Raw genomic sequence first — 20,648 nt, 5'->3', positions numbered from 1 at the left:
TAATATACACATATGATGGATACAGAGCAGGAGCAGACAGTGTGGTAGGATGTCATGCACACCTTACCTCTGGTTTGTTGCTGCTTACTAGAAGGGAAGTGGGGAAAGAGGAAAGACAGTGGTGTGGCTGGTGTGGTGCAAACACACTGTCAGGAGTACTGGAGAGGCTTTGCCAGTGTGTTTGCACTGTGTCCACCTTGCCCCTCCCAGTAAACAGCAGTGAAGCAACCAACTGGAGGTCAGATGTGTAGTGGCATCCCATCATGCCATCCACTACTGGTACAGATAGCAATATTTCAGAAATCTGAAGCAGAATGGGAGAGCTGTTACTGCCTATGGGTCCAGACATTTATGTCTTCTGTCCTATTATAGTCTCTGGTCAATCGGTTTCGCAGGTCTAAGACCCTGCAAAACGTGTTTGAAGTGTTGTTAAGATGCCAACATTTCTGAGAGGGATTGCATATCAGAAGCATGCTGCCAGAATCACCTCCCTTCAGCAGAACAATGAAAAGCTTTCCTCTCCTCTTTTTCTGGCAGTGTCCTGTAGAAGCATGATGAGACTGAAAGTGTGTTATCCTGGTTCGTCAGAAGTATACTTTGTCTCCATATGTGAGTCAAACAAGACAGAACGGCGGCCATGCCTGAGGTGCACATGCAAAGCTATACTGGGGAAAGAGTGCTTATTTACTTTGAGAAAAGCCGATCTCGTAACTCTTGCTGTCTTAGACCAAAATGAAGAATGTATAAAATGACCTTCAACTGGCAGATGAGACACAGCGGAAGTTTCTGCATAATTTGTATTTTGAATTGCCACGAATGGCTCACACAATTCATAATGTGCTGACTGATTCACTTCCAGATTTCTCCCACCACAGATTAACATCTGCAATATCCCTTGCCTTTCTGGATGACAGACATCACCTTGGCCACAGGTCCATCCCACCTATTAAAGTTGTTTGCCTTTAGATTTGATATAATGTGTATCCAACCATATACCACAGAAGCTCACAATTCTTTTGCTAATTTATGTTTCTGAGGGACAGGAAAAAGTCTATTTCTGACCTTGCCCAACCTCAGTTTCTTTGCAGTCCCACTGAAATGTCATCCTGTCTTTCTGCACCTTACATAAAAGCTTTTGATCAGAAGTGCACTGTTGCATCTGCAGCTCCTGAACATAATTTTATTTTTTTTAAACAGCAACAACCCATCAAGCCTACAACCCCAGGAGGAAGACACTTCATGGACAAAATAAAAAAAAATATGGCAACACAGAGATATAACCAAAATATAAAAGAAAGAAAAGGGTTCTGATTTGGAAATTGCGATTAAGGGATTTCTGTATCCATGCCAAGAGAGAGAAATAGAAGTGCACTTTGCCTGAACATCTGTTTCTACAATGTCAACCTAGGATGTGTAATTGAGTTTAGGGGCACAAAAGGAACTTCATGGCTGGGAAGCTGAGTCAGGTGGAGATGGAATTAGATTTGCAGAAGATTTCTATACACCAATTATAGGGGTTCAGGGTGGAAATGCAAAACAGCCTTTACTGAAGGGCCTTTGCGAAAATGCCCTGAGTGGACGGGTGTGCTGTTTTCATGGTTTCTCGCATTAGTGGCCTGGTTCCTCCCAGCAAAACACCTTAATGTTTGGGTCTCAGCCTTAGGTTCAATGCCAGGATACCTTGTTTTTGCCGACAACTGCAGCTGCTCCCAGGAAGGGAGAAAACACTCTCTCTCCCAGAGCCATCTGGCACTGAGGTACGGGACAAAATGTGAATATACGAAATTGCTTGTGCAGAATAAATTAGGAAGATAGAAGCAGATGAGGGTGGAGGAATTTTCAATGAGCAAGAATTAAATCATCAATAATTGAGCCTAGAGGTTTTTTGGTTTGTTGGTTTGCTAAGACTAGGAATGAACGGCATTGCTAACTCATCCAGGTACAGGGCACTTGGGATGTATTAAATGGATGCAGCAAATGGGGGTAGAAACCTCTGCAATATTTTTGAGCCCACCTACACAGGAAAAGAGAGTATTTAATGCAAGTAATACAAGCCCCCACTGAGCATGTAGGCTAGAGAAAAGTGTGCCTTGCTTGCTTCATAGTTTGTGAAAACTAGGAGAATAATGAGAAGCACTGCATTATAGAATTGGCAGAGTATGCCATTATTATGTTTTTATCCTGCTCTTCCTCCAGAGCTCAGGGTGGTGTGTGTGCATCCCCTTTTATCATCACAGCAACTTTATAGGGTAGGCTAGATTGGGACGCGGGTGGTGCTGTGGGTAAAACCTCAGTGCCTAGGACTTGCCGATCGCATGGTCGGCGGTTCGAATCCCCGCGGCGGGGTGAGCTCCCGTCGTTCGGTCCTAGCGCCTGCCAACCTAGCAGTTCGAAAGCACCTCCGGGTGCAAGTAGATAAATAGGGACCGCTTACCAGCGGGAAGGTAAACGGCATTCCGTGTGCTGCTGGCTCGCCAGATGCAGCTTGTCACGCTGGCCACGTGACCCGGAAGTGTCTGCGGACAGCGCTGGCTCCCGGCCTATAGAGTGAGATGAGCGCACAACCCTAGAGTCTGGCAAGACTGGCCCGTACGGGCAGGGGTACCTTTACCTTTACTTAGACTGAAAAAAATGAGTAATTGGCCATGGTCATCTATTAAGTTTTCACTGTGCACAAATTTGAAGCAAGGACTCACTGATCATAGTCCAACACTCCAGCCACTACATTTCTCCTGGGGCATTTTCCAGCTAAGTCATAGAAGTGAGTTTTTATTCAGTGCTTTTATCTGCTGTCATTTCAGGTATAGGCAATTTGAGGCTCTTTGAGCTAACCATCACTTTAAAAGCGTTTAAACCAGTTAAAATAAACAATGAAGAATTGTTAGATTTACCCATTAACAGCCAGCAAAGCTATGCTTTCTAACACAACTCTCTGAAAACAGCCATATTAAAAAAGGTGGTTGGAAAAAGAGGGTTTTTAAAAACCCACAACACAAAAGCAGCAGACACCTCCCTGGGAAATTAGTTGCCAGAAAGATGGGTGGCTGTATCTTCTGTTTGCAAACAGGCAGAGGACAGGGTCCAGTTTAGGGTCCTTAAGGTTACATTTAAAGATACAGTACAGCGATCGCTATTATCACAGAATCATAGAATTGTAGAGTTGGAAGGGACCCCAAGAGTCATCTAGTTAAATCTAGTCCAATTCCAGTGCAGGAATCTCAACTGAAACATCCATGACATATCACAGGGCTAGGAAACAAATTAAAATCATGCTCATTGAATATGACTTGAGCAAATAGTTATGGGGGGGGGGTAATCTCAGGCTTTACTATCAAAGATGCCCTGGGGGTCACAAAGATACACCACAGTAGATCACTTTGCAGGATATGATCTGCTCAAGCAAAAGAGTGCTACTACATGCAGTACCTTACAAGGTTGCTTATTGGGTTGAGACACCTAATGATATGAAATTCTCGAGCATATTCTCAGTTAATGAGAATATTAGAGAATTTTCATTTAAAATAGGAGAATATTCATTTTAATGCATTGAAAATGATATAATTAGTTAATATACATGTTTATTCATGGGTAAACTTGTTTAGATGGCAACCAAAAACTGTACAGATACTTTTATTCAATGGGGCAATGCAGTGAATTCACATTCTTTGATACAAGTAAATTCAGTAATAGGCTATCTTGTGCTTCTAACAGCTCTAACGGTAATATATTTCAGTATGTCAGTCTCTGGTAAATGGCATGTTGTACCATTGAATGGCACTGCGAAAACCAGTTATCAGCACTAAATAAAAATATAGAAATGTCAACTGCTCAACTGTTTAAATCAAGGCCACCTCACATGCTGTTACACATAATTGTCTAGGCCTGGTACTTTAAGTGTATAAAGCATTGAAGCTACTTTCTGTAAAAAAATATATCACACTATATGGCCAAGAGTATAGAATTGCTATGAATAAGGTCACACCAAAATAGAATAAAAAGGCTATTACCGTATTTTTCGCCCTATAGGACGCACTTTTTCCCCTCCAAAAATGAAGGGGAAATGTGTGTGCGTCCTATGGGGCGAATGCAGGCTTTCGCTGAAGCCTGGAGAGCGAGAGGCGTCGGTGCGCACCGACCCCTCTCGCTCTCCAGGCTTCAGGAAGACATCTGCAAGCCTCGCATGCCCGGCGGGAGGTCCCGCCAGGCGCGCGAGGCTTGGGGCGGCAGCCTGCAGCCCGAAGCAGGGGGTGAGCTGCGGAGCCCGCCCCCTGCTTCAGGCAGATGTCCGCAAGCCTCCCACGCCCGGCGGTGCATCCCGCCGGGCGCGCGAGGCTTGGGGCGGCAGCCTGCAGCCCGAAGCAGGGGGTGAGCTGCGGAGCCCGCCCCCTGCTTCAGGCAGATGTCCGCAAGCCTCCCACGCCCGGCGGTGCATCCCGCCGGGCGCGCGAGGCTTGGGGCGGCAGCCTGCAGCCCGAAGCAGGGGGTGAGCTGCGGAGCCCGCCCCCTGCTTCAGGCAGATGTCCGCAAGCCTCCCACGCCCGGCAGAAGGTCCCGCCAGGCGCGGGAGGCTTGGGGTGGCAGCCTGCAGCCCGAAGCAGGGGGTGAGCTGCGGAGCCCGCCCCCTGCTTCAGGCAGATGTCCGCAAGCCTCCCACACCCGGCGGTGCATCCCGCCGGGCGCGCGAGGCTTGGGGCGGCAGCCTGCAGCCCGAAGCAGGGGGTGAGCTGCGGAGCCCGCCCCCTGCTTCAGGCAGATGTCCGCAAGCCTCCCACGCCCGGCAGAAGGTCCCGCCAGGCGCGGGAGGCTTGGGGCGGCAGCCTGCAGCCCGAAGCAGGGGGTGAGCTGCGGAGCCCGCCCCCTGCTTCAGGCAGATGTCCGCAAGCCTCCCACGCCCGGCGGTGCATCCCGCCGGGCGTGCGAGGCTTGGGGCGGCAGCCTGCAGCCTGAAGCAGGGGGTGAGCTGCGGAGCCCGCCCCCTGCTTCAGGCAGATGTCCTTAAGCCTCGCGCGCCCGGCAGAAGGTCCCGCCAGGCGCGCAAGGCTTGGGGCGGCAGCCTGCAGCCCGAAGCAGGGGGTGAGCTGCGGAGCCCGCCCCCTGCTTCAGGCAGATGTCCGCAAGCCTCCCACGCCCGGCAGAAGGTCCCGCCAGGCGCGCGAGGCTTGGGGCGGCAGCCTGTTCTGGGGGCTGGGGTCGTGGGAAGCTCAGGCTTCCCCCGAGCCAGCCCCCGCGCCTGGGGGGGAAATAAATTTTTTTTCCTTTATTTCCCCCCCAAAAAACTAGGTGCGTCCTATGGGGCGGTGCGTCCTATGGGGCGAAAAATACGGTACATATTGTTGAAATACATACGAATTCAAATGTTCATCAAATTAAATGAATAACACACACACACACACACACAGGTTTTCTGTAGCTCACATTTCAGAACTAGATAAAAAAGAATCATTATTCATTTGTAAAACTGGTTCTTACATTAGAATTTACAGTTTGTGGAGAATATTCTGTGGATAATTTTCTAGCAGAGAATATTCTCACCTCACATCACTAGAGACACCACACACACACACTTGCGAAACAGATAGTCGACACTGACAGTGTCAACAGCCAGAGGTGGGGGGGGGGGGGAACAGGTGATGAGGGGAAGGGAAAAAGCCTAGCAGCAGAGCTCTGCATGCAGAAGGTCCCAAGTTCAATCCCTGGCATCTCCAGGTAGGGCTGGAAAGATTAACACTCTGAAGAACTGCTGCCAATCAGTGTAGACTATACAGAGGTAGATGGACCAATAGTCAGACCTGGCATAAGGCAGAATCCTGTGCTCCAATGAGCACCAAGGGCAGTGCCAACCATTTGTTCAAAAACCAGATCCTCACATGGGCTGGAGTCAGAATGTGTTTTTTTACAGTCTGCAGATGTATGGGAAGGTCAGGCACCTAGGGAAAACCATAATAGACACTCGTACGGGCAAGAGCACATTAATTAAAAGCAGATGACATATTTCCAGCTGTTCATTTCAAATCAACATATAATTATCACCTCTGCTGCTTTCCCGCTTGCCCATTCTGTCTCCCAGTTTTCTTATGCTTACTTTGAGCACAGCTCGTGCCAGGAAATAGCTGGAATCGTCCTGTTTGGAATCCCAGTGGAAGCTGAAGTGTTTTCGACCCTCATTTTCCTTGGCTCAGCCAGGAAGGAGAAAGAGACACGGGTTTTTGTTTTTAAACGTTCACTGTTTGTTGGAAGAAGAGCTGAGATGATTTGCAATTGGAGGGGTAACTGCTTATCCCTTGATTTAAAAAAATGGGGACAGAAGAAGGACCAGATGCCTTTTGGAAGCCCACAAGTGGAAAAAGCAGCAATCTTCTACTGTTGTTCCCCAGGAACTGGTATTCAGAGTCATGTTGCTTCTGATACTGGGGTAACATTTAGTCATCATGCCTAGTAGGCATTGGTAGCCTTATCTTCCATGTGTTTCTTGGAAGGGAGTTATTGGTTTGTTTTTGTTCTTGTACTTGTTTTTATTATGTATTTTGTGTTCATATTTTGTATTTTTACATTCAGAACTGCCCTGTGATCTTTGGGTGAAGGGCAGCATACAAATCCAATCCAATCCAATCAATCATCAATCAAAATCAGTCAAATCCTCTTTTTAAAGCCACCCAAGTTGGCATCAATCCCTACCTCCAGCCTCAGCAAATCCCATCCTATGCAGATTTAGTTTTCCCACCTCACATGAAAAGTTTCAATTTGTTTTAGTCTATTGTTATTTTAACTTTTTGAAAGTTTTATTACTGCTAATTTTTCCTATTTTTTTTTTAAAATGCAAACCACTTGGAGAGATTTTTTTAAAACAAATTATCAAGAGGTGTATAATTTTTATGAAACAACAGTTTTGGTTTAGCAAGACTTTGGCAAATCACCTCTGTGTGATATCTGCTGCCCTTGAATGTGTTTTTTTTACAACACACACACAAATCTGTTGCTGCTTTCAGTTTTGTCACAGTTTTTAATTGTTTGCACTATTTTTAATTTAGACCTAAGAAGTGAAACAGCAGGACAAAAGCAAAAAATAAGAATAAAAACTCAAAAAACCCACATAAATCGATATCCCCAAAAATGTAACACCTGAAAGAGCCCTAAGGTAGTCCTTTGAATAGACAGGTGACAAATCACCAGAATTGCTTTCTTTTAGTTCCACAGAAATAATTCATGAAGATTCATGCATAACATTAACAGTCAAGATCTTTCTTTTATCAAACTCCTATTCTGGAATTCCACAATGAAAATCACTGTCAAGAGGGAAAACATTTTAGGATGCACATTTTACATTGATGTGTTAATTGCGGAGGGTGGTTGTCAACTAAGCTGCTCAGAGAAATCCCATTGAAATTAATGACTTTGCCTAAGTTGGGACAATTAAATTCAATGGGTCTGCTCTGAGTAAAACAGTTGACTACCACCCTGCGTTTCTCATTAAATTTAGCAGATATAGGATTTCCTCCATGCCCCTGTCCACCCACCCCCATCGCCCCCATGTCTTTGATGAGCATTCCTCTCTTCTGGTTGTTTTGTACAATAGGATTCTGCAGCCCATGCAAAGCTGAACTGTTTAAAAGGATGATGTAAGCAGCAATGGTTGTTTTGCATACTCAACAGAGCAATGGTCTGCAAACAAAGAATCGCTACTAACAATGCAAGGCTAAGTCAAACTTTCAGACTGGAGACCCAAGTGCTCTCATAGAGACACTTTGAGATCAGTGGAGCTACTCGAGAAGTAAGATACTGCACACTGTGAATATGGTCCCCAAAATCTGACCTTCCAGAATAATAAACACTTCATTCAAGGATCCCAAATCACTTTACAAACACTGGTTCATTCCGGTGGAGAGCTTATTCTAAACTTGCCACTTTAGAATAAACTCAGATGAAACGTGTCAAAGTTTTCGCCAAACAATATCAACAAAGGCTGATTTCTCTTTTGGAAGGATTTAAATTAATTCCCTCCTGCAAATCATATCAAAAGAGGAAGCTCAGAACTTTATTCTTCACAATCAAACTGTAAATTTAATACTCCCCCCCTCCCCAGCCTCGCTCAACATCTTAATCAAAGTTCTAAAGAAACTTTTTCTGTGTCTTGAATTTTTTAAATTTCGTTTTGAATAAATAAATGGGAAAGAGAGCAATGGAAAGGGGGTGGGGGAAAAGAACCTCTCTTGACTAATACTAATAATATGGGTCAAAGTGTCAGTCATTCTACAATTAAATCGGGGAGTAAAATAGTATCCCTTTTCTCCCACAGTACAATAGTGCTAGAATATAAATTACCAGTGAAAATGAAATAATAGTTCAAAGCACATGGGGAAGCGAGCTCAGCGTTTAGAAAGTATTTTTTATGGTACGATGAAACATTGAAGACGACGGTAACCCATGTACTTTGGGGTGTGTTGGTGAATAGTCTCCAAAGAGCATCAGGCAGGATTGTAGGGCCCTATAGTCTGTGACCCCATGATATGCTTTGTTTCGCCAGGGCAGCTGCAGTTATCAACAGATGTTTCGGCAATAAATAATTGGTATCATCTCAGAAAAGGCCCATCTACCTGGGGTGAGGGGATAATGTGGGCAAACACTGTTCCACTATTACAGTCACATTAATCTCCCATCTATCCAGGTTTCTTAGGGAGTTGGCTGCAGGTGTTTATCCTGGGAGAGAGCAGACAAATGCTCTTGAGTCCGAGGGCTTTGTAAGCATTGTAAAAGGGGGTCAGCCACCGCCATAAATTTCCATCTGAGGCCACACACCAAAAAGGGAAAGGGAAAGGAGGGGACGGGGAGGAAGAAAACACAGCAAAACAAACTCAGAATCACAATAAAACTCCACTTAGCACTAGGGATTTGTAAAGCAAGGGCGACAACAAAACCCTCCCACTTTTACCAAGGGGCATGTAAGGTGCTCCACGCAACTTAAACCATTCACTTACAGAAGGAGAGAGAAACAGTGATTTAAGGAGGCAACTCCTTATCCTATCTTGCACCCAGATACAAATAGCACCTGGCTGCAACCAACAGGTCTCTCCCTCACTTAACCCTCTCTGCAAACATAGCAATTGTGCTGCAGCAAATTCCCAGAGGTTGTTGGAGAGGAAGAAGAGTTTGGATTTGATATCCCGCTTTATCACTACCCGAAGGAGTCTCAAAGCGGCTAACATTCTCCTTTCCCTTCCTTCCACACAACAAACACTCTGTGAGGTGAGTGGGGCTGAGAGACTTCAGAGAAGTGTGACTGGCCCAAGGTCATCCAGCAGCTGCATGTGGAGGAGCAGGGAGGCGAACCCACTTCCCCAGATTACGGGTCTACTGCTCTTAACCACTACACCACACTGGCTCTCACACTTGGAGCTATGGCCTACGCAGGTTTAGGAATAGCTTGCTGGATCAGGCCAATGTCTCATCTAGTCTAGCATCCTGTTCTCACAGAGGCCAACCAGATGCCTGCGGGAAACCCATAAGCAGGATTCGGACACAAGAGCACTCTCTCCTCTTGTGCTTTCCTGCAACTGGTATTCGGAAGCATTGCTGCCTCCAACTGTGGAGGTAGAGCGTAGCCGTTGACAGCTCTCCCTTCCATGAATTTGTCTAATCCTCTTTTAAAGCCATTTATGCTGGTGGCTGTCACTGCCTCCTATAATAAATAATAATAAATACTTTTTTATGTATATGCTGCCCTTCCCGGTTCAGGAAACCGGGCTCAGGGCGGCTAACAACAAATGTAAAACACTTAATTGATGCAACAAAAAACAGCATAAAATACAGCATAAAACGTGAAGAACAATAAATTCAGAATTCAAAAATCAATTTAGGGAGGAAATCCATCCAATAAACATTAGATGATCACCAGGGCTAGCTGGTTAAATTAGTCCTATTTGGGCCAGCAAGGAGACCAGGGGAGAATTAGCTGTGGGATCCCAGAGCGGGTAATCTTCATAAAAAGGGGAGGGGGAGGGAAGGAAGGGGAATAAAAGATCAGGCTAAGTACAAATTGAAAGCCAGGCAGAGTGAGTTCCATAGTTTAGCTATGTGCTGTGTGAAGAAGAGGAAAGTTTTTCTCCCTCTCTCATTGTACCAGAACTCGAGGCAATACAATGAAGCTTAATGTTGGAAGATTCGGGAAACTATGGATTTTATTCCCACCAGAGGCAGTGATGGCCCCCAGCTTGGATGGCTTTAATAGAGGATTAGACAAATTCATGGTGGGTGAGGCTATCACTGGCTGTTAACCCTGATGCATATATACTCCCTACATGGCTGAAGGCAGTAATGCTGCTGAGTGCCAGTTGATGGAAACCACAGGTGTTCTTATGCTCAAGTCCTGCATCTGGTTGGCCGCTGTAAGAAGAGGATGCTGGACCAAATGGACCACTGGCCTGATTTAAGAGACTTTCCTTATGCTCCAGTGTACGTAAAAAATGTGTATGCAGTCTGGAATAGGGGGGCGGGGAGAGGACAGAATAAATAGGGAGAAGTTACTCTCTGTTCCTCAAAACACTGGAATCATAGAGTAGTCCGATACAATTGATTCAGGATAATCAAAATTAAATACAACTTTACTCAGCCCATAATTTACAGTGAAAATCACTGCCTCAAGATGTTGCCAAAAACCCAACCAAAACCCAACACAGATGGCTCTGAAAGTGGTATAGTCAAATTCTTGGAGGATATATCTATCCACTTGCTATTTGCTAAGATAACTAAAATTGGACCCACCGCCTTCAGGGCTTACACCTCAGATGACATATGTAACAACAAGTGAAACTTGTCTGCATCATGCCTGACAAGTGACCTTCAAAGGGGCATTTAGCTGCAACTCTTGCAGATAGAGTGCTGGACTTGGACCTTTTAGACCATTGGTAAGCCTTTATATCTGTAATTGCACACATCTGTATTTGTTCCAAAGAACACATGAAGCTCCTGAATGAGTGGGCTTCTTCAGTCACAGGATCTCCATGTCTACATCAGAGAATACACTGCCTTCTGGTCCATATGTAAACAAAATCAAGGCATTAACCCCAACACAACTGATAAGAGTAAGAACGCGGCCACTGAATTAAATGGAACCAGGATGACAACTGTCACCTAGCAGAAACAGCAGTGAAGGATGGGGGTCACCTATATAAAAGGAAGGCTACCATCTGTTAGGCCACTGTACATCTAAGTGCTGTGAATGCAGGTTTCAAAGGCGGGTGTCATATACTTCATACCAGTAACTCATGCAGCCTTGCACTGATCACATCTTTCAGGTTTGTTTTGTCTTCCAGGTCTACAGCTTGTTTGTATTGCCACTTTTCTGGCACGAAGGGCCACTTCATTTCCTTTGCCTCTTCGATGAGGGTCCTCAGATCATCAGGGAGCAAAGCTGAAAAGGTCAAAGTGCAGGTAAGCGATTCAGCTGCGAAGGTTAGGAGGTGGTACCTGACCTGCTGAAAGCATTCCCTCCACTGTTTTTGCCTCTCAGCGGCTGCAAGCTGTCACTTCTCCCAGCCGCAGAGTAATAATGAGAGGTTGCCTGTCATCAGGTGACCTCCCGTGCTCTGCCCTGCAGGTAAACTGGAGCTGTCTGTCATTAAGAGAAGGGATTTTATCAAGGAAGTGAAAAACTGTTGTTGCTTTGTAGGTGTGAGAGGAGAAAAGGAGGCAGAAAGGAGCAGAGGAAATGGATTCCTCCACAGTGCGAAAATGAGAGTTTGGAGCCCTTAATGTGCAACTTGATAGCTAACTCGGTCTTCTGAGTCCAGAGGCAATATACCTTTAAATACCAGATGCTGGAGACATGTAACAGGGGAAAGCCATTGCTGTCATGTCTGACTTGCTAAGTTATCTGGCTGGAAACAGAATACTGAATGGAATTTTAGTCCAACCCAGAATGAAGGGTCTTTGAATAAAGCCTTTGGCTTAGGTCTGAGAACTGTAGTTTCTTAATATTCCCGATCAATGAGTTAGGAGAAGTTTAAGAAACAACACTCTTCCTCAGAATTTGTCTTTTGCAGAAACTTAGGAAAAGGATACAAGGAGAAGGGGACAACAGAGGACAAGATGGTTGGATAGTGTTCTTGAAGCTACGAACATGAGTTTGACTAAGCTGCAGGAGGCAGTGGAAGACAGGAGTGCCTGGCGTGATCTAGTCCATGGGGTCACGAAGAGTCGGACACAACTAAACGACTAAACAACAACAAGGAAAAGGATGGTGAATGAGATTTAGCAGATGGAAGGGTTTGTGCAAAGTCAGCCAGTATGGAAATCCCTGAGATATGAAGAGCTAAGGCCAAAGCAAGCTGGATGAGTTCATTTCTAAATCCCTGCCCCCATTTCCACTATTCATCTCTATCCTGGATAAGTAGTAGTATCTAGGGAAGCAGTAGTAATACTAATAAATGAAATGACATTGTTATTGTTTGTTACTATGGTGTGTATTTTTGTATTTCTATTGTAAACCGCTCTGTGATTTGCAGGTGAAGGGCAGTATAGACATTTAATAAATAATAATAATGATAACAAGCTTCAGGCTTTGAGTTCAGAGAATTAGTTCAAACTGCTGCCATAAATGATGCCACACTTCTTATAAGCAATAACTGATCATTGCAGGATTTTTTTTTAAAAAAACACCTGTTAGGGAAGAAGCCATCTGCAATTGGAGCATTTAACGAACCTGAAGGGAAATAATCCAATGGAACAATCATACACACATTGTGACATTATTCATAGTATTGCCTCTCGGACTCAAAGCGGATAGCTAATACAAAAACGAAAATCTAAGGGAAGTAGGTCCTAGGGAATCTCTGAGCCTTGGTTCCTTTGCTGCTTGAAGTAGTTTACCTGAAGGGCCATGTCTAATGTAGTGATTAAAAGGGCACTGATGTACCTTATCTGTAACTAAGCCGATTATTTATCATACTCTCCAGCATTTAATAAGGGAAACCGAAGAAGAAAGAACTACCTGATTAGAAGTTCAATAGCCCATTCTAAAGAGTGATAATAAAGCTGAAAGGAATTTGTGACAAGGAAACAAAAGTGCCTTTTGTGGGTTGAAATGAAAGGAAACCTTACAAGAAAAAAAATACACCAGCCCTTTACACATAGCCTATATTCCCAAATGCCAAAGAGCTACAGACAACTATCATCACAGCCAAAGGAAGCAGAAAACTGTACACAAACAGAACAGGCCCTGCATGAGGTGGATTTAAATTTCCCCAAATGTCATCATGATTGATTCACTCGGGCAAAGTAGCTGGCACTATTGAAACAGCAGAACTAGGTGGAGAGTCACATGATTTGTCTGTCAAAAAGGAAAATCCTGTGTGTGTGTGTGTGTGTGTTAACAAACAAGCAAACAAAATTCAGATTTATCTATTTAAAAAATAGTCTGCTTAACAGAGGGCCACTTCTCGCAGCACTTTATTCTGCGCTCGGTGCTGCTTGTGTAAGTCAGTTTTACACAATGTCCCCACTATGCTGTCCTTATCAAAATGCCATCCCATAATCCCCCCTCAATTTAGTTCAGATGGACTATTTCCAGGAAAAATAATATAATTTTTTTAAAAACCCCAAAGCTTCTGCAGAAATTATAGATCCAGATTAAATGAAGGCCGTAGGCAAATAGGGTGCCATTTTGATGAGGACTAGGTTATTTGAATGCTGCAAAATGTGTTTGCCAGAGCAGCACCGAGTCCACACTAAGAATCTGTGTGGAAGCACCCAAGACCCTACTATGGCAGTAAAGGGATGGAAGGAGGAAGTATGTTCAAAAGGATTTCAACAGTGACAACTTAATCGTTAGGTAACGTACAAAGTCAGAATTTATGGAAGTACAAGATTAGGCTCCAAACCAGCAAAGCTTTTTGCAAAAGTACCGCAGCTATTTAGTATTTCTAAGCAAACTTCCTAGAGAGCAAGCCCCATTGAACAGAATGGGTGTTACTTCGGAAGAAAAGCACATCTTGTGGTAGCTTTATCCGGAGTAATTAATTCTGGAAGAGCTAGCCATGGTAATCTGCTGCAGGAAAAACCCCATAAAGAGGCTTCTGGACACAATAACAAGTATTGTGGCACCTTAAGGAGCATCTCCATCCCCACCGTTCAGCCTGGACACTGAAGCCCAGCACTGAGGGCCTTCTGGGGTTCCTTCACTGCATGAAGTGAGGTTACAGGGAACCAGGCAGGGGGCCTTCTCAGTAGTCCCTGTGGAACGCCTTCCCATCAGATGTCAAAGAGATGAGCAACTATATAACCTTTAGAAGATACCTGAAGGCAGCCTTGTATAAGGAAGTTTTTTTATGTTTGATGTCTTACTGTGCTTAATGTTTTCAATTTGTTGGAAGCCACCCAGTGCGACTGGGGCAACCTAGTCAAATGAGCATAATAATAATAATAATAATAATAATAATAATAATAATAATAGACTAACAAATGGATCATGGAACGACTATGCACAGGTAAGAGTTTGCTTCATCAGATGACCTAATAGATCATCTTCCTATTTCAACAAATGGTTTCTTCAATAAATGGTTTCTTTTTCATATCATATTCAATAAAACAAAAACTCTTTCAATGTGTCACTGGTATTTACATACCGCTCTTCAAAGTATCCGTTGCCTGCAAATCTTCCTCTAACACCCTGAACCATTTTTATTTTCAAAACACTTTTGTAGATTATGAACTTCTATTTAGAGAGAAAAATCTGGGAATTCAAATGTAGGGAGTTGCATTAGGGGAAACGGTCAAATGCTTTAATGAAGGGGATATACTCTCAGTGAAAGGACAGCAAACAGCCGCCATTCAGAAGTTGCATTATTTCCCCTCCCCCTTTTTTATAATTGAAATTTATGTGCATCGCCAAACTTTGGAAGCATTGTTTTTCTTAAACGAAAACCGCTCCTTATAGCCTCATGTTTACTGAAGCTTTAAATGAGAACTGACAGCAATTCACTGGTACAAAGTGGGCTTCCTTCCCTGCCTGCCTCCTAGCTCACATCCCATTCATGTCCTAGAAATCCAGTAATCTTTTGACACTTATCTGCTAGGAGATTGGGGGGGGGGGGGAATAGGGCAGGCCGGGGATGGGGTGGAAGTTTAGGGCAGTCGGCTGTTTTGCACCCAGTACTTGTCACTGGGATCTCACCTCTGTACTGCTGATGCCTGCTTTCATCTTTCTTAGACTGGTCCTGCACCTCTGGTGAGATCTGATCCAGCATCTGTTTGCATTCCTGCAACAGAGCGGCCATCGTTCTTTGATTATCCATGCTGCTCGCTTGAAAATTGGGTGGGGTGTGCGCGTCGTTGGGTGTATGGCGATCAATTACCGAGGAGAAGACACAAATTCTAAATGAAAAGGATCATTTCTAGGCCGAGATACCTGGTGAACAAAAGAAGGGGAAGGATGATTAACTAAAGCATCATCAATTATCGGCAAGGCTCAAGCAGGGAGGGATAATAGGGGAAGTACATGACAGTCTCAGAGGACTTTATTAGGGAAGGGTGTGAAATTACTCTGGGGTCCGTGTACCACAGCATGGAGAGAGGAGGTTGCTTTTCAATACCCCTGTAAAAAGCTCCAAACAGTGAAGTGGCCAGCCACATGCGCACACATAGAATCCATTTGCACACACGTTGGTTCCATGCAGTCAAGTGCTTTATGCTGGAACCCTCATGTTTTAAAGACCTTTTAACCTTGCTCTGCAGCGAATCACCGTGATTTCTAGAAATGCTAGCTGAGTTACATCACATATTCTTTCTGGAGATGGTAGGAAGCACTTTGGGATCAAGTGCTCGGATAATTGTACGCACAACATGGTGGATGGGGAGAGGCAATCCCCTGCTAACTTTCCAGTCAACAAAAAGACATCATTCAGTTTTCCCTGTTATGCTGCTGTATCAGGGCAAAACAAAAGAATTATGAAAAACAGAAACCCAGTGTCTAGTTCTCCCCCCAATTCTCTGGAAAGTTCTGGTGAACCTCAGGCAGCATTCACATGGCACTTTTCATGACTTTTCCCTGTTAATTTCCACAATGCTTGAGCTTTCACAGGATGTAAAAGCCACACCTGGAACTTTAGTAGACTAGAGTACAAGTTTAGTGCTCAATTCCATGTTAGTTGCTCCCAGAAAGAAAATGCCTGTGGTTTCTGTGGGTGCCTGGTGATGTAATTGGATGGTTCCCTTGTCAGAGATTCAGTACCCACCACTCACTGTGTTAAAAGGTTTGTGTGACTCAGGCCTGGCATATGTAAACAGTGCCAGCTTACGTGAAAGATGCAAATTGAACTGTAGCCACTTGCCGATCAATGCAAAATATGTACGCTATCCTTCAAAAGCATCTGAGTTAGAACAATGAAGGACCCACAAGGAAAAAAGACTCCAAAGTTGTAATGAAGGAGACATGGAGTGCATTCAGATATGGGGGGAACAAGTATTCCTAATTATAATGTTAGTGTTTCTGTTTTCTAATGTTCCTTTCACATTGTGGTACTAGTTGTGTCATGGAACTGTGTGTGTGTGTGTTTTACCAATGTCACGTTGAAATTCATTCACACTGATGGATGCAGTGTGATGCAACAACAGATATCACTGGACGATGCCACTATTGCCCCAAGCCTTCCTCACATGATGCACCACCCATGAAAATGGCAGGAAACAACTATCTTCTGGTATACTGCCCCAAATTTTGTCACTTTACTGCCACAATTTTCTGGTTTAATGGGGTTGCAAATGGATTGTTTCTGAAAGAAATTAGCACAGAAATGAGCGCTAAACTTCTAATAGATTTCTGGAAGTGGATTTGATGCCCAAATACAATGCAGAAATTAACATTGGAATATTGGAAACAGAAAAAACTGCTGTGTGAATGCAGCCTCAGGCTGTAACACTGTACAGCTTCCGCATTCCGTTTTAAAGAACTGCTTCCAGCATCAGTTATTCGTTGCAAACCAGTGAGAATCCCTATTTACATAGGTGATCTTCATAATTTTATCAAACAACAAGGAGTGGCAGCTTGAAGGATAACAAGTTTATCGTGTCATAAGCTTTTGTGAACAAGGGCCCACTTCATCAGATGCAGGGAGTGTTTTCCTCTGTTACGTTTCATGCACCTGAGGAAGTGGATTCTGGCCTACAAAAGACTGTGTTTGCCTTGAAGGTGCCCACGAGACTCTCTGTTGTTCTTGCTGCAAAAAAACAAAACAAAACAAAAAAAATCACGCAGCATTACTCATCTGGCAACTCTTAACGTTACTTTTTTAAAAACTGGGTGCAATATTGGAGCCATATTCACAGTATAAAATTCTGAAAAACCAATTAAAACCCCTAAGCCCCTTTCGCTCTCAAGGCAAAAAATAAATAAATAAATCTCATCCTCATTTTGATCTTTAGGCTATGCTACAATTCCAGAGAGACCAATGAGGAGGAAGAAACAAAGACCCGAGGAGCTCCACGTGGAGACTGCATTTATGGATTAATCCCAACAGGGAACAAATAAAGATCGTCCCAGGAGTGTCCGGTGGGGACTTAGCGCAGTCAATTGAGAAAAGCAAATCATTATTTAGGGCCAGGGCTGTTTTGACTTTCAAATAAACATTTTTAATTATTTTAAGTGCTACACTGAAACTTCCCCTTTCTCTGGGTGGAAAATTATGGTGGCCCATGAATGGAGGCACTGGTGATTATACAAATCTTTTAGCCGTGTAAGGAACCTTTTGCAAAGCTGAGAGGGGAGGGAGTGATGTTTAAATTACATCTGGAAGCACAAGGCTCATTACTAACATTAAGGGTTTTCTTATTTCCCTTTTTGGGGTTGTGTGTGTATTCGCTTCTTCTCTAAAGTCTCCAAACAAGTAAAAGATTGGAGTCAGTGGAGAAGAATCACTTTCACAAACACCACTATATGTAAGTAATTCAAACTGATGGGATAGCTCAGTCAGTAGAGCATGAGACTCTTAATCTCAGGCTCGTGGGTTCGAGCCCCACGTTGGGCAAAATATTCCTGCATTGGACTAAATGGCCATTGGGATCTCTTCCAACTCTATTATACAATGAGGCATACAGAATTTCCCCATTCTGATCTGTCCATACTCTGGCTCTGGTTTCCATCAGGAGTAACTTCAAGAGTGATACAAGCTTGGATTCAAGAACTCTGCTTGCGGAACAAAGCTTTACTGACCCACCTGTGTAAGCACTTCAGTCCCCACCACCTGTCATTCAGGAAGAGTTGGCGGAAACTTCTGGAATGACAGAGAATGTGGCTTTGCAGAAGCTGCCCCCACCTAACTTTTGCTGGTTTCCTCATCTCACTTGCAGATCCTCGTGGCAAATTCTAGGTTAATCTGGAGAGTTCCCTGACTTCCATGAGGAATTCCCTTCCGCTGGTGGCAAGGAATGCTCTAGCTCTGGTGAGATTTTGGTGCCAGGTTAAAACAGATCTTGTTCTCCTAGGCATTCGGTCATGCAAATCTAGGCAAGGCTGTGCTGAACCGTAGCTATTATCTAGGATAGTTTCCTCACCAGTGGCCAATTTTAGTGATTTAATCCTTGTTTTCCTTTCAACATGATGTGTATGCAGCCTTTTTGTTCTCCGCTGCAGGTCATCTAAAAAGCAAATTTAGGCTGCAGTCCTATATACCTGCTTACATTGCTAAGCTCAGCCGGACTTACTTCTAAGTAGAAAAGTATAGGGCTGCAATATTAGAGCCACATTTAAAAATGATATACCAAATGTACAGCCAAGTACAAATTCTCCCTCTGCCCCTTCAGCACTTTGAAGTATGTGCTTGTCAAAGCCACTTTGAACCCATGTCATTACGCTACACTGCACTTTGCATCTAGCCATTCTAAAGGGCCAGATTTTGCTCCCTTTGGAATTCAATAGCATGAGTCCCATGGCCCTGCAGAGGGAGAGCAGGGCTGAGCACCAAAAAGCCTGCCCTTTGAAAAGGTCAGATTTAAATTTTAACTTTCAAGTTAATGAGGTTTCTCTCCTTATCAAAACGAGCAGAGCTGCATTTCTTCTTTCTGTACTTTCCTACAACTGTAGCTTGAAGTTAAATGTAAATCTGAGGTAAGAATATGGTATCATAAATGATGCTGCATATTACAGCAATATATCATTTGAAATGTTGGAATACACCACACAACACATACAGTTTGTGGGGAAGCTGCAAGTTTTTAAAACAGATTTATTGTACTGTGGGTTGTAGGTGAGCCGGGGAGGTCTAGATGATATTAACTGGATAATCAGCATTCACTTTTCTACACATTTACCAGTATACCTGATGAGCTTATCTCTTTGTTTGTTTGTTACTTGGTTGCAGGATTTCCTTAAATAAAACACAAGCTCTTTGAACACAGTGGTGTAAATACCATCCCAAGCAGAAAACTAAATCTTTTTTCTTTTCTTTCACAAATAGGCCAGCACTTCTCCCCACTGGCATATGTTGAAACCACAGCAAGAAATTGGTGGGATATTTCATTTGTAATGTGCTGAATGAGAGATGAAGCATGGCTATTTGCTTGAGGCTCTGTTACCATCTTACTCGTTTGCTGGTTTCAAGTTTAAACGCTTTTTCTTTTTGTAAAGTCTCGTATACCGAACGGCACCGGCTGTATTAAAATAAGGAAAACCCTGACTCGGGGACAGCCTTTCCTAAGGCAAGCTCTCTTGTTAATATGCACCCACATGAAAGGGTTTCTTTTCTCCTATAGAACTACAGTGTGCGTGTGTGTAAATTGCAAGGGGCTCATTGGCATAAATCTCGGCTGCGACCTCTGAGGTAAACGGGATTTACATTACTTTCTGACAAGAATTAAATGAAGGCCTTGTGGATGTATGAACAGCCTTCTAGACTGCAACAGATGGGCATGAATGTGCTCCCTAGGCAAACTATCAGTGACATCTGTGTCCTCCAAATTCTGGTGGTCTCAGCCAATTAACAGGCAAAATGGGAAAAACGGGGAGGGGGAGAGGAGGGCTGGTTCCTGCGCAGTCTACCCTACCCCCTTCCCTCAGCAGAAGCAGAAGTGCTTGTGTTTAGAAATGAGATCAAGAGTAGCCTGGAGCAGAGAGGAGATTGTATTTTTTTTTTTAAAAAAAAGAAACTATAGAGATTAAGCTTTACGAGATGGACTTGGGTTATATTAGATATTAGGGAAGCACTGTATACCTGATAGACCTTTATAAAGCAGGCTACCCCTTTTCTGTTGCTGTCATTTATGCCCCTCCCCCCAAAAAAATTCGTTATCACTGAGGTTAATTAGAATCACAGGATTTTAGAGTTGAAAGGGACCCAGTGGTCATCTAGTCTAACCCCTGCAAGGCAGAAATCACAGCTAAAGAATCCCTGACAGATGGATAGCCAACCTGTTTAAAATTCTCCAATGTGGGAAAGTCCACCACCTTCTGAGGTAGTCCATTCCATTTCCAAACACTGCTATTATTATTATTATTATTATTATTATTATTATTATTATCCCACCCTTTTCCCTTACAGGGACTCTGCTCTTACTGTCACAAAGTTCTTCCCAATGTTTAGCCAGAATCTCCTTTTTTATCATTTGAATCCATTTGTTTGGGTCCTACCCTCTGCAGCAGCAGAAGACAAGCTGACTCCATCTTCTCT

General features: G+C 43.8%; 1 protein-coding gene across 4 annotated transcripts in view; it reads right to left on the bottom strand.

Moving 5' to 3' along the window:
• The window catches only part of ALPK1 (alpha kinase 1), a 62,454-nt gene that overhangs the window by 17,819 nt on the left and 23,987 nt on the right, over positions 1 to 20,648 (bottom strand). For all 4 annotated transcript variants that reach the window (XM_083457091.1, XM_083457088.1, XM_083457089.1 and 1 more), the window contains 2 exons: positions 15,164 to 15,397; positions 11,250 to 11,404 (listed from right to left, as the gene is read on the bottom strand). In XM_083457091.1, coding sequence (XP_083313217.1) covers positions 11,250 to 11,404; positions 15,164 to 15,284 — 276 coding nt within the window. In that variant the 5' untranslated portion in view covers positions 15,285 to 15,397. The remainder of the gene's footprint in view (positions 1 to 11,249; positions 11,405 to 15,163; positions 15,398 to 20,648) is intronic.

This window comes from Podarcis tiliguerta (genome assembly GCF_965153285.1).
Source record: "Podarcis tiliguerta genome assembly, chromosome: 9".
Lineage (NCBI taxonomy): Eukaryota > Metazoa > Chordata > Lepidosauria > Squamata > Lacertidae > Podarcis > Podarcis tiliguerta.
The sequence above is the reverse complement of the archived record's forward strand: the minus strand, read 5'-3'. Positions and strand labels throughout refer to the sequence as shown.